Consider the following 25,692-nt stretch of genomic DNA (forward strand, 5'->3'; position numbering starts at 1 on the left):
CAGTAGCAGGCCCGTGCATTTTCTTTTCCTTCTTCATATACAGCCACAACAACAGCGCTAGCGTCATGGAGCAAGCTTCAGTTTGTGTTTCCCATGGCGCCCCACCGTGACTACTGTGCCGGAGTACCCGGGTTCGATACCGACCTAGGCGGCTACGTTTCGATGGAGGCGGCTAATAATTCCTCGGGCTATGGTATCGGCGGCCTCATTTCCGGGATTGCCACAGTGAGCCGGCACCCACACGAGCTCAATACGCCTATTGGGCTGGACACATGCGCGTAATGCGAGGGCGATGCGGTGGCCCTGGGCTCTTGAAAGCCCGAATTCTGTTGCTAATAAGGTATTTTCCTCCTCCTCCTCCTCGATGGAGGCGAAACGAAGAGGCGTCCGCGTGCTGTACGATGCAAACGCACGTTAAATATCTCCAGGTAGTCGAAATTACTCCGCAGCCCTCCACTAGGACTCTTTTTTTTTTTCTCTATCCACTTTCACTCCCACCCTCCTCTCTTCCCTTACGACGCGGTTCAGGCGTCCACAGAAACAAGTGTGACAGATACTGCGCCTTTCCCATCATGTGAGCCAATAATCAATTATATTCCTATGGCCACCTCAAAGCTTCATCTGGTGGGCGTGTTTTCGGTTGTTCTAGCTGGATGCAGAACTAGAGTGCCTCAAGAGGAGAATGGCGAAACGCTACCCTTCCTCTGCTATCATTTCCCTTTTATCGTTTGCCTCTTATCGGCGTTCGCCGCAGTGCAACATAGTTATAATTGATTTCCAGGAAAGGAAAGGCACGGTATCTGTCACACACTCTCCGGCAAGTGTGAGCTTGGACGGTACAGCATCGCTCCTGTCGCATGGCGTTCCTTGGCGCGCATTCAAGTGTGGCATTGCAGATGGCAGGAACGCTAGACAAGAACTAATGTGAAATCTCGCGGAATATAACATCTCGCGCGCAACTCCAGCGCACGGGATTTCGTTCCAACAGCCTAGAAAGACTCGCTCTAAATAGGGAGACGCGTTTGTTCCCACAGCAGGTTCCTCGGCGGCATCTCAAGAAAAATATAGTGAATAAAAAGACACCTGGGAGACCCTTCTGCGAAGGCCAGATCCAAGAGCCCAACAAGAAATTGTTCGACTGGCTGAAGATGCCGCCTGGGTCGAAGAACTACTGGCCTGCAACTAAGGCGACTGTTCCAAATTTCGGGGTCTAAGCCCCGAAGCGCAGGATAGCCACTCTGTTGGACAAATATGTTCTCTCCAAGGAGGTAACCTCCTTGGTTCTCTCTCTCTCTCTATCGATGGCAACCCTCCGGCCAGAACCACCTAGACTAAGGTGGTTCTGCTCCGGCAGGAGCGACCTCCTCATACACTAAGCAGTCCGGGGGGATAGGGGCAAGGTTCCTAACAGCGCACATGTCGACCACGGATCGTGTCCATGCAGGCCTCGCTGAAGCAGAACACAGGCACCAGAGACCTCCTTGCGCTAACCGAGGTCGGCGACTCTCTTCCGAGCGCCGCTCTTGATAAGCGTTCGCACAAACACGCAAACACATGAAGATACATGGCGCTGGAACATGTCGGAACCAGCCGGCCGAAGAAAGCGTTGGGCGACGGTGGGTATCACGGTGAAATGGCCCCAAGTGTCCGTCGATCGGGCTGGCGCTCTTGAATCCACTGCCGCCACGTCGGCGGTCCCACACGACGGGACGAAATGTGCGTTATGTAGCCCCATATTAAACAAAACATTGACCGTCGGCAACGACCGTTTGAAGCATCGCAGACTTAAAGAATCACGAGCATTCCACTGGCAGGTGATGTGGCCGGGCACTGATAAAGAGAAGGTAAAATGGCGCGAGTGACGATTTCTTTTTCGCTCATGGAAGTCGCCAGACGTGTGAATGGTCGGCAGGTTGTGTGACGTCAGGTGACCAGATAGTATTATCAAGTTGGAGCAGCTCCTTTTATGGAAGGATGAGATGGGAACAAAATCCTTGGGCCCACTGCAACCCCCTTGTCAAGCCTTGTCGCCTCCCAGGGACACATTCGAAAGGAACCAGTCTCTGGTAAGTGGCTCAAGAGTGTCCACTTCTCTGACCACAAGGCTATGATGATCCTGTTGAGGTCAGAACCTTCGCCTGAAAGAAATGTTGACAGCTACAGGATCAGCTACAGGATGCCCTGTGTGGTTTAAGTATGCTAAAAGGAAATTGCCACTGCACAATAAATGATTCAGAAACAAGAAATAATTTATCTAACTTTTTTTACATAGGAAATAACGCAATCATTAAGCATGCTAAAAAAAGCATTTCTCTTGTGTATATGTCGCATGCACCTCACTGATTGTCTGAATTTTTTGTACAGCATGCTATATGATTATATTATCCCCTAAATAAGAAATGACAAAAACATTAACACTCATTCCTGAATCTCTTATGCTGTAGCACCCTTGACAAATAAATGCCCGGTCATTTCACCTGCCAACTACCTCTTTCCAAAGATCGCAATATTTTGAGGCCGAGGCTTCAAACGGGCTTCAAACACCTTGCAACTACCAGAGGCATGCTCGTGACTATTAAATGCAGAACCTTTTGCTACTTACCTTATTGGATTTCGTCGGGTGGCTCTGAAGCCTGCATCGAGCAACCACTTGAAAAAAAAAAAAAAAACTCACCAGCAGTGGGTTTCGAACTTTCACAAGAGATCCACTTTGCTGGCCACTACGTTAGGCCACTGTGCCATCTCAGTAGCCAATTTCTTCATGTGCTAAGTGGAGAGTCTGTCATGCTGCGCTTTGGACACCATAAACTTAATTGTCTATCTCCTCTGACAGAGTTGCAATAGAGACCTTAATTAGACTCCCTTCATATTATTATAACCCTAAAGCACTCGTTCAGTGCATTGCTAAACGTGGCAAGATGTGGAATAACAAAGCTAAACGAAGCAAAACTCAGCTGAACAACTGCTAAATACAACTACCACAAGTATACCCATGCTAAACTGATATTTATTCGAGGCTGTGAGGCTTCAAACAGTCAACACTGACGGAGAATTTTTGTAGCGAGAGCAACATTAGCCACATTCTCACTATTTCACCGTGCCTGTCTGGTGCCTGTCCCAAGAGTGAAGAAAGGAGAAGTCGTGGGAAGCAGTAGCTGGCAGCTGACATGGCCGAGTACTAGCTGGACACGTTTGGCAGGAGCTGCCAACTCGGACCTCTCTTTTCATATGGGACGGTGATATCACAATCAGCCTTCCAAAACCTTGTATTCTCATTACCCCTACAGCACGCAGGACCGTTCATACGGCTCGGTTAAACAAGGCTTTAGATGCTGGCTGGTAGCTTAAGCTATCGCGTCATCGCGAATGTGGGACTGAAAACAGAGAAAAGAGATACCGTAGTGGAGGGCTTTGGACCACCGTGAGATAGAGGCTTTGGCCTCATCTCACTTTAGTGGTCAAAAGTGCCCCCTATGGCATAAATAAAGCTGAAGCCATAGAGTAAACTATTATGTACAAAAGCCATCTCTTTACTTTCAAGCCGAACCTAAGTGTAGCCAAGGAGATAGCTCTCACATAACTCCATGTTTAACCACAAGCTAAACCACAGCTAATTTTTTCCGACATGGGGTATTAACTCTACAGCGTTAAAAAATTCAGATAAACTGATTTCGCAGAAGCAGTTTATCTGCTTCTGCAAAATCCCACACTGCTTTTTCATGCCATCTGCACGATCTTTTGCTCAACTTTTGTTGAAATTTGCTGAACCCAAACATGATGTGCATCAGCAAATTTGGCTGCATCGAGAGCACCTATACGAGGAATATTAACAGCCAAACATGCAGTTCGTAGTTGACATTTATAGCGCCCCAAGTAGCAGATGGCAAAGTCTTTGAGTGCTTACTGGAAAAAATACAAGTCACTTGGTTGGCCTTTGGATCCCTATAGGTGGCTTTCACAAAGCAGCAGTGCACTGTCTAGACTTAGCGACAAGCCTCACCACATTTAACGGTGCACATGCCTGTTAACACAAATGGCAACCAAATGTGTGCAGTTAACGTGGCCGACCTTATTCATATTCCCTCAAGGGCACCAAATGTCCTTGGGAGCCTCAGAGTCTGAGTTCCTGCGCTGGAAAAATAATTTGCCAACCTCTAGTACAAAAGCATGAAAACAGTACTAGAATGAGTGAAACCAAGAGATTCACTATGCAAAAAACAATTTAATAACACTATTTGTTCCCAGGCTTCAACATACCAAATGCCTTGTTCCCACGAACGTGGGATGCGAGGTCTTGCATGTATGACACTATGTATGTATCCCGCTCAGACTTCCGTGTCCCATAGATGGCCACCATTGTCACTCGTGGATCCAGTTTGATCAAGAAATAGCTTTTCTCCATTCTCTACCAAAACATGAGAAGTGAAAGCCGCAATGTTACACACTAGATGATGTCAGTAGGATTCCTCTATAGCAAAGTCATTCAAAGCAGCAAAAATCTTCCCTATATATCAGGGTCTTTGCCAATATGTATGTAGGCATGTATGTGCATATCATCTGTTGGTCATGACATGCCCCTGAAGATGCTGTCTGGTAATTAAAGCGCTACTCATCGAACTCATCTTGTTGCTTTGTATATAAAAAAAAATACTTTAAACTACCTTCCATCCTTCTTTTATCCGTCTCATTGCCTTTTGTTTTTCAGCTATCACATTTTTTCTTTACTTTTGTGGAAGTACCTATTTAGCACGTATGCAATGTGGCTACGAATACAACTGAGTTTAATTTCATGTGAAAACCAAAGCCTTGCATGAACATGGAGCCACCATCCACTGCTTCTGTCATTTTAGATGTAACAGATTAGATATGTGCGCAAAAGTCAAGCGTGGCAAAACTTCACACGCTGTGCCTCCACTTCTTTTCCACTGCTGCCTTGAGCTTCATGGTGCATTGTGCTGTGAACATTCGGCCATTTCTTCCCTTCACTATTTCTCTTCTCGCTGCACTATTACCCTCTTTTACTTTCTGAACGCAATAAAGCTCATTCGTACCTATCTTTCGAAAACTGATATGACATCGTGCTGTTCACGGCTTCAAACTCCCCAGTGGGACTAACCGCCAAGTGCAATAAAGTTAATTAGCACCTTTTCGAAAACTGATATGACATTGTGCTCTTCACAGCTTCAAACTCCCCACTGGGACTAACCACCCAAGTGCAATAAGTAAAAAGTTAATTAGTACCTTTCTTTCCACATACACAAACTAAACCAGTCACAGTGTCCAGAATAGAGCAAGCTATTTTTCTTTAGTTGCTCACCTCTGTCCCACAAATCCTGTGCAATTCAGTTCAGTGTTGGTCTAAAGCAAATTTGCGAAGGATTCAGCACCTCTAAACTATATACTATCACTCAATTTTCTTTCAGCTTTTCACTCTCATGGTGTCGAGGAAAGACTGCGTGCGCTGGGCACCGCTCAACATTTCCGTGCACCGTGATCACAAACTGATTGATCTTGAAGAGAGACCAAACCTTGGTTTTGTGTTCTTTCTTTGCAATTACATGCAAGGCATTAGTAAGGATGAATTGCCACAGGAGGTTAACAAGCAGCTACTAGCACATTCCTTTCAGAAATGATTTTAAAACCAGTGCACCCTACTATCGTACAGGTGCAAGAAGAATTTATCCCATAAGATAGACTGAAAGTCAAAGCAAGTTCTTAAAACTTGCAAATGATGTCAGAGATGACAGAAAGTTACTACTCACTGAATCATAGAAGTACACAATTCCTTCAGAATTGAGATCATCAGACTTTTTTGTGATGATCATGATTATGTTAGGTCTGTGCTGCTTGTCCTGATAAGTCTGCAGAGAAAAAAGCGAAACAACTCATTTACATATAAAGGACCTGTGATAATCGTACACAGTAGTGGTCAAAACAAAGCAGCCTTTGAATCCAAGGAATGCCAAAGAGATATTGCAATGACTGAAACACGAATGCTTTGTTTCAGTATTCAGGGTATCAAAAACTGCTTCTTTCATATATATAAATACCTTAATGAGCTCTCCCCTCCTATGTCTGTCGGCTTCAGGCAGTAGAACGTGAACATACATGAACTTGAAAAATTTTTTTTTAACGAAACACAATCTTTTCGTTGAAGTGTCCAGACCACTAGACACATCTAAGCACATATTGGCAAGCCTAACACATGTATATTACCCCGTAATTCAATTTGTACTTGTGGATACAACTTAAACTGTTAAGTTAGTATATAAGCTTGTGAGCTCTTCTCTCAGCACAGATAAAATTCCAAAAGCTTTAACATGGTCACCTGCTTCAAGTGCACGTTAGTAATAGGCAACTTCAGCTTCAGGAAAAGGGTACAAACAACCTGAAAGCACTGGGCTGCTAATACAGAAATTGCCCATCTGCTCAATGTGGCTAGGCAAACCTAATGCATTCTAGAAATTCATTCACACCTGCAAAACCCTAGTGCTGCTTGCATAGACAGAGTGCAACAGTGCATAATAAGCAGCATACTAATGTTCAGACAGGTAAAGATGGCTGTGCCCTCCTGATGAATCTAAAATGGTCCAAACAAAAGATATAGGGAAGACAATACTCAGCGCTGTGGCACTCGCCACAGTTGACTCGCCATCGCTGGATTGTGTGCAATTATATGTGCGATTTACCAGAAATTGAACACAAGGCCAAGGAATGCCATCAGCTAGCTAGCATTTTTACCTGCGACAAGCAAGGCTATCGCAAAGACCAGCACAATAGCGAAAAGTGACAAGCCTTCTTTGACATTCCTCGCCGAAAGCTTCATTTGGCTATGGGTTCCTGCCAAAAGTAAATTTGCTACCAAGTACTACGGTCTTTACTGCATCGTGGAATGCACGTCCCTCGTCCACTACCTCATCGAGCCAGTCACCCCTAGTTCTGCACCCCTTTCCATGGCCGCGAGGTTGTCCCCGTTAGCCACCTCAAGCCTTACAACAACCCCCTTGCCGTCTCTGCCCCGTGAGTCGACACGATGGTGACTTCTTCATGCCAGAGCTATTGTAAGGAAAACGATGAGGCATACTCGGCACTGTCGCACTCCATCTCCATCACTGCCAGCACGCACATCTCCAGCTGAAGCTGTTGCTTGTGGCTGGTTGTTCTGTTCTGCTGCATTCGAAGCACTGCCAGCATTACCCGTAGTACCTGACCAATAAATCCCCTCTTCAAAAGAAAGAACGAAAGTGGACACTGTACCTTTAATATAGAGCAAAGCATCGTTCCGCAATCCTTGTTACTGCCTTATAATTACTTTGACACCATCCGTTATAAGAGATGACGATTATAGGAATCCAAACCTGGGCCAGGCGGCGCTCCAAGAGCAAGCGATCAGCACCCTCTTCGGTGGCAATTTCATAACGTGGGAGGCGGGCGGCAGATGCACCTCGTTTCGCTATGTACCGGCTAAAGTGCGGTTTTAAATATAAGCAACTTTGAAGGACATTTTCGGTGCGCAAATCTTAGGAAAGGAGAAAGACTGCTTTCTAACGTGCACAGTATGGAACAAGTCGTAGAAAGCAGCAATGTTTCTCAGGAAGCGAAGTATAGCGGCAGGTGTGCGACATCACCTACAATGGGCACACAATTTGTCAGCATTTCTGACACTTTAAACAGATCCGTATTGCCAGCGGAAACGTGTTTCTCCTCACGATGCTGCCTCAGTTTTTGCATGCTTGACATAGGGATTAATCGCCTAACTGCCCGTTTCCTGCGCATGTGGTTTCGAACTTCATTACATGTGTTTACATCTGGCGCATGAGCATACAAGCATGGTTCAGCTCACTGAGACATTCTAGCTAACGCGTGCACACGCTGCAACATCGCCTATATTGTCTCCCAGAGTGGATTCCTAATAAAGGTTACGCATGAACACGCCGCGCAGGTGTGAAGACTCCGCTCTATTTTTGTCCGCATGTGTACACTGCGTGCTTGTCTAGACGTACGTTTAGTGAAATTTATTTTTAAACTGTGAAATACAGATTAACTGCGCTTAATGCTAAATTAAGAATTTTCAAATCCTCGCAGTGCGAATGTTGTAGTAGTTTACGTAGGAACGGTAATTTCGTCAGTGAATTTATCAGGCAAATCCAACAATCCAGTGATGTTACGCTCGCTAACTACACCCAAAAGCTGTCGCCAAGTGTCTTAGCGAGTTAGAAAGCACAGCGAAAAACACGAGAAGCGATGCTACACAAGCGCCAGAAGCGTGCTGCTTGTCAATCTGTGCTCCCCGTTTTTATGCTGCTAATTCGGAATGGGTCAAAGCAGATTAGCAAAAGTTCCACCCTGCTAATTGCATGCGGCACTGTCAAATTCACTTCCCATTGACGGCAAAGCACGCTGCCTTCTAATGTGTGAAAAGCAATGAGACCGAGTCGGTTTTAGGTAGCACAAGCAATGTTTAAGAAAGCCAGCCTTCGAATCGATCTCAGATGCATGACTGCGATTGCTAGTACTGCTACGCGATACGAATTAAACTGACACTGCAGCAAGGGAGACGCTTACTTGATCCTGCGGGCCTCAGCTATCCCTGCTTCGCACCTCTGCTTCTCATACCACTTGCCCGGAAAGCGATAAAATCTCATCGGCGGATCTCGGTTCTTTTTGTTGCGTAGATTGTTGCGACAGTGCGCAACACAACAGTAATGGTGTCCTGCTTTTCGCGAGGACAAAGGGATAGATGCCATTGTGAACAGTTAGTAAATATTATTAGGAGTGACGCACGTTTCGGCACTATTCAACATGTTGCCGCGTCTGCTGCACTCCCCGACTCTGCTGCCGGCCGGCTCCCGGCAATTTTGCCTCGTGCCGCTGTGGCACTGCTGTCGCATCTCGAAACTTGAGTTTGGGAGCCCTATTGCACAGTGGCTACGGTGCTGAAGGCCTGCCAGGCACCACTGCATTTCTAGAGTGCGTTGGGCCTTCATGACAGGCTAAGAGTTCGCTACTGTATGCTGCATGCCTTTGCTTTATTTTCTCCTTTAAACCTAATCCTCCTAAGCCATTACCCTACGGTCAGGGTAGCAAACCCGGATGCCTTCATGGCTAAAATCCCCACCTTTCCTTCTCCTTTTGAGCCTTCTCCACCACTATCAGCAATTTCCCGAAACTTTGTTTTAAGCATTCAGCTTCCACTGGTACCTTTGGAACTGATTTCATCAAATCGAAACAATGCTCATCATATTAAATTTTATTTCCTGCACGAAGACTGTTCACATCAGTCATTTGTATTTATGCATTTGCATTTGTGTAAGTGTATTTTATCTCTGCTTAACAATTCAGCAGGCACCATTCTGCAAAAGGGCTATACTATTTCTGAGGGCTTTTAATTCCCATTTGTCTGTTTACTCCTTTTGGTCTCCTTTCCTCCTTCCTCATGCGTACGGTGACTACCACACTTATTTGAATCTAAGCCAACAGTTTTTTTAGAGAACATATAATACAAGCTCCTAAGTCAACTTAGACCCAAGGATTTATACATACAATTATAAATACATAAAAAATAACAGCCTATTAAAACAAAAAAAAAAAGAACATATATATGTATATGTAAATGTATATATATATATATATATATATATATATACACACACCCCGCCGGGGTGGCGCAGTGGTTACGGCGCTCGACTACTGTTCCCAAGGACGCGGGATCGAATCCCAGCCTCGGCGGCCGTTTTTCGATGGAGGCGAAAAGCATTGCGCCCGTGTACTGTGCAATGTCAGTGCACGTTAAAGAACCCCAGGTGGTCGAAATTTCCGGAGTCCTCCACTACGGCGTCTCTCATAGCCTGAGTCGCTTTGGGACGTTAAACCGCACAAACCACATATATATACTTCAACAAAGGCGTGCAGATGGCACTTCCCAAACCTCTATCAGAAAGAAGACTGCACTGCAGCCACTAACTAATTACTCTTAGCTGTAGCCAAAGAAAGTACTTTTTAGGACGGCTGCAAATTTACAAAGCAGGAATTTTAAGGGTCACGGAGTTGTGTCTTGCAGTGTCACCTAGTAGCCTGAGAATTGTATACAAATAGTGCTTGGAAGTCCTCGAGGAGCAGGAGAGAGGCTGTTCACAAACAAATGCCTTTGCCGTTCACAGCTGTTGTCGTTTTTAATCTTGTCATTTTTCAGTTGGCTTACATTCAAGAGAGGTATTTTGTTTCTTCGGTGGCCTTCAACTTTCAGGTGTCGACTTCGACTCAAGTAAATATGATAATCCAGCCCGAGACCAATGAGAACACCTGCCATCCCTTTTTCTTCTCTCTTCTATTTGCCTAGTGACGCAGGGGGGCATTGTCAAGAAACTGTCGAATGGAAGGGCCGATATCACCGCTCGCTTGGCGCAAAATCGGGACAACGGGTGATCATGATGAAAGGAAGCATGTTGATTTCACGACTGCCAACAAGAAAACAAACACAGAAGTGAACATGAGAGGCAACGAATACGACAAAGTGTTGAGTGGTTTTATCTGTTTCAACTTTCATCGCTTGCATGCTCTAAGACGTCCATTTCATTGATATGCTAGCAGCTGTCTCATAACAGTGTGGCATGCAGAGCGCCCCAGCTTCTTTAGTACTAAACCAAATTTAGCTCACCTCTCTTTCAAGCATGGCCAGTGTGCCTGATAATGAATGAACCCGAATTGTAAAGCTGTATTTAAGGGGCTACAACAAAATGTGAATCATTACTCTTTGCTTCTTTTTTTATAGCTGAGCATAAAAAAAGAAAGAAAAAAGAAAATATTTTCTTTCATCGCGATTAGCTATTGTCCCAATTTTGCACCAAGCAAGCAGTGATAGCAGTTGACGGCAGCACGATGCAGCACCTTTCTTTAGCTGCCTGCTCTCGCCACTCCATTTCCAATGCCGCCGCACTTCGCCGCTTGTTCTGGACAAGGCTATCCGCCATGCACTTGAGAGTTCCCTTTCATAAAGCTCATGACTGTCTCCCACATTCAAAGCAGAAGCTCGTAGCAGAGCCTGCTTGTGTAGTTTTGCTCAGTTTTATATCACACTGCATAGTCTCCAGCCAAATATCCTTGAGACAAAAACTTTCAAAAGCGACAATAACTTGCACAGTGTAATGCACCTTTGTTAGTGTTAGTGGATCAACTTACAGGGGGATAAGAGTAGATGACAGGATAGGAGTCGATGCCCTTGGGAGCTTCGACAAAATGATCCGGGTGACGATAGCCGTGCTCGTAGTAGCCTTCAATGCCCAGTGCTTCAAACAACAGTTGAACGCAGAGTGCATCTGACCTTTTGTATAGGCTCGCTATCCTGAAGTGAACACAAGAGGAGAACAAAAAAAAAAAAAGAGGCATGTAGGAGACAACAGGTTCAATTTACCATCATATCTGATTTAGACACAAATATACAAATTTGTTCAGGTAGAATAGCGGTCATTTCGGAACAGTACGAAGGAGAGGTTTAGAGGCAAACAAAAAACCAAGAGGTGCTGTGCTTGTTTGATCTAAATATAAATATACATATATATCTATATCCCCACCGGGGTGGCGCAGTGGTTACGGCACTTGACTACTGTTCCCAAGGACGCAGGATTGAATCCCGGCCTCGGCAGCAGCTTTTCGATGGCGGCGAAAAGCAAGGCGCCCATGTGCTGTGCGATGTGCACGTTAAAGAACCCCAGGGGGTCGAAATTTCTGGAGTCCTCCACTACAACGTCTCTCATAGCCTGAGTTGCTTTCAGACGTTAAACTCCACAAACCAAACCATAAATATTCACACACAAATATATATATATATATATATATATGTAGCGAGTTGAATGAAGTCAAATTTACATCTAAAGGCGCACTAAATGCTACCTGTAGCCGTTTGGCAATTCACCATTTAAGGAAAACCTCCCGTTGACGTGAAAGCACCACTTGCTGCAAGTGTCTCTTGCCTTAGGTGTTTCTGGCCCTATTATGGTTGCATTACTCTGAAAAGCTTAACGAATATTAACAAAACGGCTCTGTTAGTTTGTCTGCATACATTTATAGACGTTTGTAGAATTATTCCTGAACTACATCTTTCATAAAAAGGCAAGTGAATGGCCATGGCTCTGAATCAACATGTGGAGCTATGTGCTCAGTATTGTATTGCATATGAAATTCAGATGGTGAGCACAAGACATAGGACTGAAAATTAACCACTCTCTTCATTCGCCTTTCTTCCTCATGCCTATGTGCGTGTGTATCGCACTACAAATTCAAATTTCTGTTTATGAAATTGCCCCTCCTGCTTTGTTCATCATTCATTATGTGTGAATAAAGTTCAGTAATTCTACAACTCTTTTATACTCTCCTAAAAGTGGGTTGACCGACTATTTTCCTGACGCAGTCAGCGTCCAGACTTGCACATACTCGCCAGCAGCAAAAAGGAACTGCACTGGGACGTCCGAAGTGGTGTAGCACAGAGAGGGGGATGGTAGAGAAAAATGTTTTGCCAGCACCTTCTCGACACAGCTCTTCATAAAGATTGAAAAGAACTTTGTAATTCACTTATCAAAAAATTTTAAATGCAGGAACTCTGGCTTGTTTACGGGCTAAGGCCCTTGTTGGCGACTGAAGTTACGTTAATGCGAGAAGTTGGGCTAGTTGGTAGGTACGGTAAACGAGCATGAAATAGACGAGCAGAGCAGAGAAGACAACAACACAACACAAGCGCTAAAATTACAACACAAGTGAGTAAAATTACTTTGGCAGACGCAATGGAAAGTGCCTGGCAATTATGTCACTGATTGCAACATCGCGATGCATGGCTCCATTCCAGTGACCTACATAAAGTTCAGAATTGACTTTATTTTGCTCAATTTAATCTGGAAAATGCTTTGGAGTGCTTTTGTTGGACTGCTTGTGAAGCACTGGTAGCTGGCTATAAAGCAGCATAGGTGGTTAGTTATAAAACAGCATAGGTGGCACCAACCAGCCTGCTTCTTGCGTGGTTGATTCCAGGATACGATTCACATGCGACATCCACAAAGTGGCCCCCCCATCTCAAACTTCTGGGAACAACAATTCTGTCATCCCGGTGCAGTACATAAGGCACGGTGGGCAGCTCAAAAGGTAGGGGGCAGTATGAGAGCTGTTGCGAAGCTTTCCTATCAGGCCATGCCGTGATAAGAATTATTACTGACATGTTGGATAGGCACCAATGACAACAGTTTTTCTTCACCATCTGTCATTCCGAATCATGTCATTTGTCAGGCTACTAAGTCTACAGTCTCCAGCAAGACTACGAAAAGGGCAGTAAAGTAACCATCTGCTGTATTGCCAACAGCATGCAACTGGCTGTGGAAATATGTGATTTGCAGCAACCGCGTTTGTAGGTGCTTTGTAAAGCTCAGCCAGAGAGGAGATGGTGTCGTCAAACCTGCCATAATGAGGTGCCATATCGGCGCGGTGTGATAAAGTAGTACATAGTCAAGCATGCTGGGCAAGCTGACAACTCTAACGTATACGAAATCTGACACCTTTCATGCCTAAACAATCTGGCAAAATGGCCTTCTTCCAGTTTACAGGCAGCATAGAGACGCCAGGAACCAGCTATGTACAATCGAATACGAATATAACGAACCAGGAGAAAGCAAATTATGCCATATAGCAAATTATGCCATATAGCAAGCGCTTGAAGTTCTGCTGATATTATGCGTGTAAAACGTATTTTTTATAACGAATTAAACAGCGGATATATCAAACTGTGAGCGCGCGCCATCCGCCACCAAATGCCCGCCAATGCCTTTGTGGGCCGGCTACGGGCAGCCTCTGGGCTGCCGCGCTACCTGCCAGTGCTTCCATGAACCTTTGTTGCAATTGTAAGAAAAACGAAAGAAAATGTACAGGCCTGCCAAAACAGGACCGGGAGCGGCTTTAAATTCTGCACCTCCTGCCAGCTGCTCTGCCACATTCCCATTTGGCAGCTGCCTACCACATGATCAAGTATGTGCGAACAGCTTCGGACCTATCGCATCTCGAATAATGGGAGAAAGAGAAGGCAGCATTTTCCATGCCACATCCTTCATGCGTTCTTTGCGTTTGCGATTTTGCATGCCGCTCTAGTGTGCTGCTGTGTTGCTCATACGGCTCCGGTCGTAGGTACGTTGTAGACGTTTCTGCAAGATGACAACGAAGCAGCGGCACGCTCTGCCGCTTTCCGACAAGCTTGAGATAATTCGCCGTGTCGAGCGTGGCGAAAAAAAGTCAGATGTTGCAGCGCATTTCAAAATTCTCAGTGCACATTGATCCCCATCCTGAAAAACCAGCCCGCCATCAGAGACAATGCGCAGGACTGCCCAAAAGCTGACGGCTGTCGCCTCTGCAAACCAGCTTATGACAAAGTAGAGAAAGCCCTGTAAAAGTAATTCTGAAAGTCCACACACAAAATTTGCCAGTCTCCGGCCTCACGCTGAAACAGAAGGCAAAAGATTTCAACTGCATCCTGAACGTCGAGGGGTTTACAACTGTTTGTGGTTGGCTACAAAGATTTAAGGACCACTAACTACCCTATTACCGGAAAAGTGGTTGCAGGTGACAGCCATGCCGTGGATGCAGAAGGTATCGAGAAGTGGATGCCATTCAACATTTTTTAATGCGGATGAGACTGCCTTGTTTTGGCAACTACTGCCCAGTAGGACATTGGAGTTCGAAAATGAGAGGTGCCACATAGGCAAAATTAATAGGGCCCAAGTCACTTCTCACGACGAACATGGTCGGGTCCACAAAGTTGCAACCGCTTGTCAGTGGCAAGTTCAAGTCTCCGATGTGCCTGCGAGGGTGCACTTCGCTGCCAGTGACATACATGTCGAATTCAAAGGCCTGGATGACCAGGACATTATTTGAGGTTTGGCTGCATGTTTGTGATCAGAAACTTTCAACGAGCGGACGCAAGATTTGGCTTCACCTCGACAACTGCTCCGCGCACCATTGTGGTGTCTCGCTCAGAAACAAGAAGCTCTGCCTCTTGCCACCGAATGCCACAGCAGTTTTGCAGCCCCTTGATCAAGGAATCATATGGGCATTCAAGCAAGGCTACCGCAAGCGCATCAGTGAGCACCTGTTGGTGAAATTGTGGGTGAATGACCAGCTGAAGATAAATTTGCTAGCCACAATTGAAATGATCAACCACACCTGGCAAGATGTGACTAGAGATACAATCCACAACTGTTTCCACCATGCTGGATTATGCCAGGAAGGGTGCTGAAGCTGCGAGTTTGGTGCAAGACAACCGCGAGATTGCCAAGCTTTGGGAAGAGCTTGCCGATACTCTGGACGCTCTGCCAGAAAAAGCTGCCTTCGAGGACTTTTTGACAGTTGGAGGTGACGTTGCTGCGACAGCGAACACACTGGACTCTGAAATTCTTGCAGATATGTTGGCATCTGGTGCCGGTCCCACCGACAAGCCACCACCGGAAGACAATCATTCTCTCTCGGCGTTGCAAGGAGCCCTTTCTGCTACCGATGCGTTGCGACAATACTGCATCGAAATACAGGGAAGTGGGTTGGATTTCATCGAGATGATGTTGCTTGTTGAGAACGCGATTCCCATTGATGGTGCCAAATGCAGTGTTGAGGCAAAAATCACTGCCTACTGTGTCCTAAAAAAATAATTTGACATTTCCTTATCATTTCATTTGTGACTGTATCATAATTATTGCACAAAGACATGGACTGCGCCTGCACCGCGCACTAAATCTAAAAGGGCGAGATCATGCCAAGATGGGTATCTACCATTCTTCTCCACTCAAGGCCAAACAGCTAATTGCACCACGTTCATACAGGCCAAAAGCAGCATACTAGCACCAAATCTGTGCCAAAAAGCATAGCCTCGAAATGCTTTGCCCTGGGCTGCAACCATCATCATACCAAGCAAGCATGGCAGCAGTGGCTGACGTATGAAAAGTATAGAGATAGAACGCAAATATAAAGTCTTTCATGTATCGTCAAATGAATGTGAATCATGAATGTAGCTAGTTAAGACCAGTAGAACCCACTTCTAACGAACCTGACGGTCACTCTGATTGTGTTCGTTATATCCCAAGTTTGTAGTAAGCGGACTTTGATAATACTAATAAAATACAGCGTTTATTTTTAAAAATACAGACGGTTTAACTCTATTATCATGGAATATCGTGCAGCAGCAGGGCGTTTTGACACGATTGTGCTTGCTATGTCTCAATTATTAAATAATATTTTTCTGTGTTAATCAAGCAGCCATGCTTCCAGACCTGCATCACAGATACAATCTTCTTAAAGTAATGCTTTTATTAGCGATGACATTAGATACAAATCGCACTTTGTACTACAGTTTGGCAAACACAATTTCGTGGTCAATAAAGTTTGATGTGGCCTTAACGTCCTCCACAAGAATATAATTTTGAAATAAAAGGTCTCTACAACTATTCTATTGCCATTCTTATAGGTTTCTTGCTGACTTTTTTCTGTATATACTGCTTCTGTGTGTCCACATGTTTCTGTCTCTTAGCAATGACATCGACCTCTGTTGATTCCTACTCCCGCTGTTGTCTTGTGGCTTTCGTTCCCTTCATCACACACGATGATACAATTCGTCAAGAAACCAGGACGGCTCCTGGTTACCCTCCATGCTAAGCCGAGAAGCAGAGCCATCATAGAAATTAGTCAACCTCTGCCCCCGCACCACATCTTTGGAGCAGAAACCTTTTCGCTTCACTTCTGAACCGGTTTCGCACACATTGAGTGTTCCCCCATCGCCTTTTTTCTCCCTCAGCACTCATCGCAGCCTTTCCTCTCCTCTCTGCACCAGACCGCAAACATGTGCAGATTCTCTGTGTGACGGAGCTATGCTCCTCCTCCTCCTCCTCCCGTCACTTGTCCCTCGGAAAGATCAAAGGTCAAATTGGCCTCAGACATTGGGTTTTTAATGTGGCTAGTAGTGCTAATGCACTAAAGGTCCCAAAAGCACCACAGAATCTGCAGTGAAGAAATGCAAAAGCCTGAGCATTGCTGCTGCTGCACACAGTACATCACGCGCCCTCTTTTGAACACAACCAGCATTCCGTTGAAGGCATCAAAGTTCACCGGCATTCTGTTATTGGTTTACAGTCCAGCCCACTTATAACAGCATCAGATATAATGAACGCTCGCTTAGTATGAACGAGGGCGGTGCTACCGTCAAAATATATATTGGGGCAATGGCACAGTGTCTCACATACAACGAACTGTTGTGGCCTCAACACTCGGTTAGAGCGAATGCGAAGCTGTCGGGCCCCCGTAGTTGACTGAGCCGGCGGTGTTTGGCGCGGTTTCGCTCGACTGCGAACCCGCAGCAGGGGAATTTCATGCACTTTGTGTTCCCCTGACACGACCCGAACACAGAGCGCACAAAGCGTCCCCTGGCGCTCCTTTGTGGGTAAAATAAAGTAAAAAAAGAAAAAGTGTGCGTTGAAAAATGAAAACGAAAAAGCGCGCGCGCGCGCGGTGACGAAAGAGAAAGTGGCACCACCCGCGTCGCTGTGATGCATCCACGTGATCTGCGTCAGCCAATCCGGAAAGTCAGGCACCTGCTCTACCGGCTCAAACCGGTTCTCCATTCGTTGCTCCGTTGCCACCCCGCGCTGAGGGCATTGCGCCGTCGATTCTTTCTGTGCGATGGCACTGCGTTGACATCGTTGCCGCATCCGTGCCTTTCCCAGATCTGTTTTCCAGAAGCTGATGCCAGTTCGCATCAGCTTGCTTGCCGCCGTGGAGATGTTGAAAGCGGCGTGGATGGAACTCACCGCGGAGTGCATAGCAAATTGCTTCCGCAAGGCGGGTTTTATGGGCCCAGGCACCGAGGACGCCATAGATCACCCACCGGAAGGCCGGTCGCACGAGGACTTGTGGCAACGCGTCGTTGACACGCAGCTGGCCGGACCCGACGTTGCCTGGGACAATTTCGTTTCTGCTGATGACGACGGCGACATTGCGGAGCCATGCACTGACAAAGCTATTGTGCGTGCAGTGCGAGCCCTTCCTGACTGCCCAGAGACCAACGAGGACGATGACGAGGATGCTGCTCTACCGCCGGTTGCTGTGAACGCTTCAACCGCGATTGGTTACATCGCGCCGCTTAAGGAACTCGTGTGCAGCAGAGGCCTTGGCGGTGAACATATTACCGCGCTGGAAAAATTAGAAACGGCAGTGATGCGATCAGCTTTGAAGAAGCACATGCATCACGAACTTTTTTCAAAAATAAAGTTAACTTACGTCTCGCTTGCTCTTTTTGCCCGTATTATAGGTGGTCCACTTACTACGAACTTTGGATACAACGAACAAATGCCGCGTGACGATCAAGTTCGTTATAAGTGGGCTGGACTGTACAGGAAAGAAAAGGCACAGTAAGGCACAGTATCTGTTTGTCCACGGAAACAGTATTTGTTTCTGTGAACCCCTGAAGGCTCTCGGAAGGGTCAAAGGTCAAATCGGCTTCAGATATCGGGTTTTTGCGAGAATGCGGCTAGAAGTGCTGCAGCACTAATCTTCTGCTATCCGCGTGTGCTTTTTCAAAGCACACTCTATTACGGCATTTTGTAACTTGTCCAGGGCGGCCATGTGCTCCTCTCCAAGGCCCTTGCTGCCAACAAACTGTTTCAGGGACACGATGTAACTAACCGCTGTTGAAGCGCTCACAGCAACTAGCGGCAAGACAGCATCCTCGATGTCTTCGTTGGAGTCTTCGCCTTCGGTTGCTCGCATTTCACGTGCTATGGCTTCATCAATGCATGGTTCTGCTTTCTCAGCGTCATTGTCCGCACCCCCGAAGTGGCTCCAAGCAGTAATCAGGTACGGCCAGTTCCGCGTCAGCTACTATCCACGTGTGCTTTTTCAAAGCACACTCTATTACAGCACTTTCTAACTTGTCCAGGGCGGCCATGTGCTCCTCTCCAAGGCCCTTGCTGCCAACAAACTGTTTCAGGGACACAATGTAACACAAACAAATTTCCGAAGTGGGGCGTTGGTACTGGTCTCTCAATTCATCATCATCATCAGCCTGACTATGCCTACTACAGGCAATGGCCTCTCCCATATTTCTCCAATTAACCCGGTTCTGTGATAGCTGCATCCACTTGACCCCAGCAAACTTTTTAACCTCATCCGCCCATCTAACTTTCTGCCGCCCCCTGCTACGCTTTCCTTCCCTTGGTATCCAGTATGTTACCCTAAGCGACCATCGGTTATCCTCTCTTCGCACTACATGTCCTGCTCATATCCATTTCTTCTTCTTAATTTCCGCTAGAATGTCGGTAACTTGAGTTAATTCTCTGACCCACTCTGCACGCTTCCTATCTGTTAATGTTACCCCTACCATTTTTCGTTCCATAGCCCTCTGGGTTGTTCCCAATTTCCAGTGCTTCGCTACCTAACGTAAACTGCTGTTTCTTCCCCAGGCTGCTGAACATTACCTTAGCCTTCTGCATATTGATTTTCAAGCCTACCTTTCTACTTTTCCTGTCTAGGTCACTAATCATTCTTTGCAGTTCATCTCCTGAGTTACTCAGCAAGGCAATGTCATCAGCAAATCGCAGATTACTAAGGTAATCTCCATCTACCCTTATCCCTAACTGCTCCCATTCCAAGTCCCTAAATACTTCCTCTAAGCAAGCTGTGAATAGTATTAGGGAGATCGTGTCTCCTTGCCTAACACCTTTCTTTATGGAAATTTCGTTACTTTTTTTATGCAGAACTATGGTTGCTGTGCTGCCACTATATATATCTTCCAGCATTTCACTTATGGCTCATCTACCCCCTGATTTCGCTATGCCTGCATCACCGCTGAGGTTTCTGCTAGTAGTACAGTAGTAGACCCCTGATGATAGCAGCACACAAGGCAGAGACCTGATTGGGGAATCGATGCATGCCACATGACCAGCTGGGCCAGCTAGCCATGCGACGTGACAATACCGAAGTGCGCGTCAGTGCACGGTCCAGTGCTCCGTGTTGATTGCTTTTCAGGTCACCTGACTTTCTTTTCTGGAGATGGAGAGGTGGGCTGGAGAATGGAGGAACTTAAGGAGGTCATCGCGCGTGTGGTAAGGGCAAATTTTTCGACAGTGGGGTGAAGTTTATGACACCTTCACGTTCTTTCTAACCGAATTGTGTGGCCGTGGTTATTCATTATATCGAAGATGCAGTGCCATTGCAATAATAGATATTTTGACGTTATCTGCACCCTCATTTGTAATAATCAAGCGTTTGCTATAACTGTGGCCGTTATAAGTTGGCTCGACTGTAAATCCTATCTGCCAACCATACGGTAGCAAAACTGCACAAAAAAAAAAGCCTTAAGATGCTTTCCTATGCTATGCTTTGCAATCTGTACACATCTGCAACTAGAAAAACGGAGACAAAATGTGCCTTTTTTGTGCAGGCAGAAAACCCAAATTACGCCACCAATGAGAGAGAATGTAGGTAGAGAATGTAGGGACTTAATTCACAAGGTGGTCATGCCAGGAACGGTAGACCTTGAAATGGAAACCAGGTTCAAAACCAGCCCTATGTCAAATTGATAAATGAAGCCCTAGTGGAAAGAAACTGCTTTTAGCCGCTCTCCTACAGGATTCCATGATCCGGTGGTGGTTATAGTAATGTCACGCATAAGCTTGCCACCAAAGACTGCATGTTGCACTCGAAGAGGAAGCAAGAAAAGTGTGCTGTGAAATCGTGAATGAACTTGTTTGGTTTGGTTTGGTTCGGTTCGTTGAGTTTAACGTCCCAAAGCGACTCAGGCTATGAGAGACGTTAGAGAGGAGGGCTCCGAAAATTTCGACCACCTGGGGTTCTTGAACGTACACTGACATCGCACCGCACACAGGTGCCTTGCTTTTCGCCCCCATCGAAAAGCGGCCGCCGTAGCCGGGATTTGATCCCGCATCCTTGGGAACAGTAGTCGAGCGCCTTAACCTCTGCGCCACCACGGCGGGGCGTGAATGAAATTGTGGATAGTAATGTCACGCATAAGCTTGCCACCAAAGACTGCATGTTGCACTCGAAGAGGAAGCAAGAAAAGTGTGCTGTGAAATCGTGAATGAACTTGTTTGGTTTGGTTTGGTTCGGTTCGTTGAGTTTAACATCCCAAAGCGACTCAGGCTATGAGAGACGTTAGAGAGGAGGGCTCCGAAAATTTCGACCACCTGGGGTTCTTGAACGTACACTGACATCGCACCGCACACAGGTGCCTTGCTTTTCGCCCCCATCGAAAAGCGGCCGCCGAGGCCGGGATTCGATCCCGCATCCTTGGGAACAGTAGTCGAGCGCCTTAACCTCTGCGCCACCACGGCAGGGCGTGAATGAAATTGTGGCTGTGTTGTTTGCCCTTGTACTCCTGGTGGCACAATGCACCCCTTTTTGCTGTTTTTTTCACCATTACAGCTGCGATGACTGTATGACATTGGCCAAGTCATCAGCTTTGTGGTCTGCCTTGAGGCGGAACACCGTGTCATAAACACCAGGTCGCTGCTGAGATCAAGGAGGGAGCGATGGGACCTACAGGGTGGCTACAGGCATGCTAAGCAGTCTCGGCAGCAATCTCAATATGTATTCATGCCACTCTCACATCATGGTGAATTTTATGGCGATTACAAGCTGAATGAACGATGTGCCCTGCAGCATTACGAGTGGATTACATGGTGGCTGTTTAAAAACATCCTAGATGGACTACAATGACACCCTCAACAGCAAAATACTGCTCACTTCCCCACGATTCTTGCAACGACTGCGTGGTGACCACTGGGCAGCTACTTTCACACAAGTTACATGGAAGAAAAGGTACCTCATCGTTAACACGTGCCCAACAAGCAGAAATATTTTCATCAACAGTTTCAAGTGGAAGCAGAACAGCAAGAACTCATGGATCCCAAAAGTCTCATCTAATGATGCATATGAGCGTTACCTTATTTAGGAAAACCAGCCATATACCGAAGTCCAGCAATTTATCTTCTGTACCACAGAAATACATAAACTAGTTGTTGAAACTGGGTGAAGTGAGCAAGGCACAAGTCGGGTTCACCTGTGACTGTAGGTTTTTTTTAAGCTGGTAGTCTTGAACGTCACTGGTACCAGCACCTTATGTTGCAAAGTAAATGTACCAGCAGCACTCACATTGTAGGTCAGAGCAGCAATTTTCTAATCAAAGGCTGCAGCAAGATGAGTTTTTTTTTTAATCATAAAAAGCGTCACTGTTACAAGGATTGTGAAAACAGTGCTCCAGCTCTTTCAATATGGCTAGTTTCAAAAGTGAAGGAGAGAGAGGCAACAAACTGTAGACAAACTGAGCTGGCAGAAAAACTGTCAGAGAGAGCAGTGTATTCAAACCCTCACAAATTACTGAGTGGGTGAGCATGTCGTTTGCCATTTTTGCGCAGATATGTATGAACGGAGCCAACAGGCACTGATGTCAAGGAGAGCACAGATGATGTGTTCTTTTGGGACAGGGCTGATGATTGTGAAATAACATTGTAATAACAGAGATAACTGATTAGAAAGCAGGAGATAAAACAAACATGTGCCATCAGTGGGATTCTAGCCCATAACCTCTGCATTTTGCATCCAGTGCTCTACCAAATTAGATAAGGTGATGGCTGTTCAACCTTCCACTTTCTTAGGTATTCATCTTGCATGTAACCTATCCATGAGAGTGTTCACCAGCACCACCCTCGTCCACAGTGACAGCCGTGGTTCAGATTCTACTGGCGGCATGCGATAGTTTTTTCTGCTACTTTCCAATCAACTAGCTCCATGATATTATTATTTCACACTGATCAGAAAAAAAAAAAAGAGAGGAAAAGATGGTCCCATATGCTGTCCTTTGGGGTAAGTGGTTGTTGGCTGCTCTGGTATGTATCTGGACAAAAATGGCAGATGACATATTCACCCACACAGTAATTTGTGAAATAAAAAATGGTAACATAAGCCCATTCCCCCACTGTAAATGAATGTTTACAATAAATATGCAAGGGAGTTTAGTAGGCCTGAGTAAAGCTTGATGGGCTCGTATGTAAAACATTTACATCATGCAATTATTAGTAGACAGTCTGTCTCATCTGTCTCAGAGGAATTCAAACCATTGTCTCACCTCTGGCAATAGTCAATGGTCATCTTGGAACCGAAATTCTTCATTTCCTGATGCGATGTTTGCCTGCTCAAGATCTTGTAGAAGTACAGTGTGAACTGCAAAAAGGAAAATTTGTCAGGCAGTTAGTTAAAACAGCTATAACAGCAACATAAAAAATTATAAGAAAAAGCTATCGGGGAACCAAGAATACTGACAACCATTATGACATAGATATGCAGAGCTTTACTGCTAATTCCTGCTTTCTTTGCCACGTACATGATAACCACAACGCTATGTTAAGGCTGCTAAGTCCGTTAAATATACTAATGTTGTGAGCTGTTCACTGATCACATATAGTTTAATTGCATGTTATGATAAAAACATGATAACAGCTGCCAAACGCTAAAGACATGACAGTACTGAATCACAAGAACTAGATTGTGAAGTCCACATTTCGTTATGAAACGTGATGCTGCATAATACAGCACTGATAAACGTTATTACCATTATCCACGACTGTCACCGCCGTCCTATTTGTGTATAGCTGCTGCAGTTGTGGCGCTGGTTGTTGCATCTCACTGTCCCGGTAATTTTGAAAAATAGGCTACCCGAGATGTGAAGAGAGCTTCTGCAGCACCGTAATTACCAGTGTTAGGTGGACATCAGAAAAAAGGTCAGTGATGTTAACTCATAACCTCGTTTACGAATTTCTGATAATAAACATTCTTTTACTATTATAGTTATTTATTATTATTTACTATTATTATACTATTATAGGTGGCTGGTTGCAGTTAAACACTTGCAGTTGGCCGTTAACAATGACCATAAAAGTTCTCACAATTTCTAAAACACAATTTACCACAGCACTGTGGCTCCATAAATTTTGGCTATCTCTTGACAAAAGGGGCATGCTTTCGAAAAACCTGCGCTCGTAGTAAGTGGCTAGGCAGTTGCTGGATACTCCAAAAGGCTACTACTGCAGCGGGTCTTTCAACGTTGTCTTTTAAGCATCTTAAAAAGAAGTTCTTTGTCCTTTCTTTCTTGTCCATGTAGCAGTAACATGGCTAGTTGATTCACAATTTCCGTTATTCGGCATATGCCATAGATGGTTTTCTGCAGTGCAGTGACTACAGTGGTGGCCTGATGGTTCGAGCATCCAACTCGCATGCGAGTGGTGCCGGGGTCAATCCCCAGGGTCAATCACCAGGGTCAATTCCTAGTGTCACCGTGTGCCCACCAGTTTTCCAGTGGGTTGAAGCTTTATTTGGGGTGAAATGTTCGGGGAAGAAGTTTTAGGTCAAACAGCCTTCACCGCCAAACCTGCTTAGACTCAAGATAGTTACCCTTACAACTATGCCGTATCCAGGAAAGGTCTCCTCTTCCACATTGTGCTAATGTGTTTTGAGCAGTTTAGGAAGAATGCTGAAGAAAATCATTTCATCGCTTCATCAGGTTTTAATTATATGTTCCACTTAGAACAAGTGAGAACAAGAATTTCATTAATGTGGCCAACTACTGTCGGACTCATTAACCAAATAAAACAAGTGAACGCTTGTCTTAATGGTGAAAGCCCAATTTGTCTTCATATCTGGAAAAGACTGCAACCTCGCCTAAAGACGTGAATGCCTGTTGGCAGGAGAGGAAATCTTGTTCGTGGAAGGGATCAATTTTGGCAGGCAGAGTCAATGCACCATCATGCTCCTCCCAGCACCATAACACAGGAACAGTCCTGATACATCGGTCCACAGGTATTTCGACAGGTTGAATGATGCCTGGTTTCACAAGATTTTCCATTTTCTGTCCCACTGTCTCCAGCACCACTATGAGAATCTACCTTGTTGAGGTTGTTTCAGTATATGGCACATCTGATTGGGTTCAGACAGACTGTGTGCTCACCCGGCAACATGCCCAGTCTGCTTAGAAGCTGCAGTTAACCTCCTTAACTAATGCAGCCTGTGGTGCAAGAATATTCTGTAATACCCAAACTCTTTGAAACACATGAACCAAAGAGCAAGTGATTAAGGTATCGCATAACACAGATGGACTGGCTGAATTAGAGTGCATGTTACTTGTGGCAATAGCAGAAAACTTTCCAAGATTAAACTTCCCAACTGTTAGTACCCCTTTGTCCTGCCGAAGTTTTTTACTTTACTGATGAAAGTGACAAGCAACTCTAGGAGAATCTGCGGAGTCTTGCTGGCTATGCAGCCTAACAGAAATGAACATGTTGCATTTGCTTTTACTTCTAAATAAAGTTGCATGATTAGCAAAATTCGATATTCAGTATGGTTCATCACTACTGCATGTCGACGGAAGGCTGCGGTCTCAGCAGTTGTTAGGAGTCCTTTGGCAACATTCAAAAATCTTTTCCAAAGCAATGAAAATGAAAAATCAGAAAACTTTCATGGCTATTTGACCTAGTAAACTGTGTATAATAAGTGGCTACAATAGACATATTTTGTTGCAAAAGCAACACTACGCTAGGGCTGAGTGATTTCGCGAAGCCCCGGAGAGCCCCAAATGCGCATGCGCGAGGTAAGAGTGACGTCACACAAAGCACA

The 25,692-nt window shown here is 45.5% G+C and overlaps 1 protein-coding gene across 1 annotated transcript in view; it reads right to left on the minus strand.

Annotated features, from left to right (window-relative positions):
* Positions 1-4,207: 4,207 nt before the first annotated feature.
* LOC146190684 (KICSTOR subunit 2-like) overlaps positions 4,208-25,692 on the minus strand; it is a 31,656-nt gene continuing 10,171 nt past the window's right edge. The window contains exons 7-10 of the mRNA XM_084601067.1: positions 23,153-23,247; positions 11,179-11,341; positions 5,763-5,861; positions 4,208-4,405 (exon numbers count right to left, since the gene is read on the minus strand). Coding sequence (XP_084457193.1) covers positions 4,232-4,405; positions 5,763-5,861; positions 11,179-11,341; positions 23,153-23,247 — 531 coding nt within the window. The 3' untranslated portion in view covers positions 4,208-4,231. The remainder of the gene's footprint in view (positions 4,406-5,762; positions 5,862-11,178; positions 11,342-23,152; positions 23,248-25,692) is intronic.

The sequence above is a fragment of the Amblyomma maculatum genome, chromosome 4 (assembly GCF_055883805.1).
Source record: "Amblyomma maculatum isolate TAMU_Amacu chromosome 4, ASM5588380v1, whole genome shotgun sequence".
Classification (NCBI taxonomy): Eukaryota; Metazoa; Arthropoda; class Arachnida; order Ixodida; family Ixodidae; genus Amblyomma; species Amblyomma maculatum.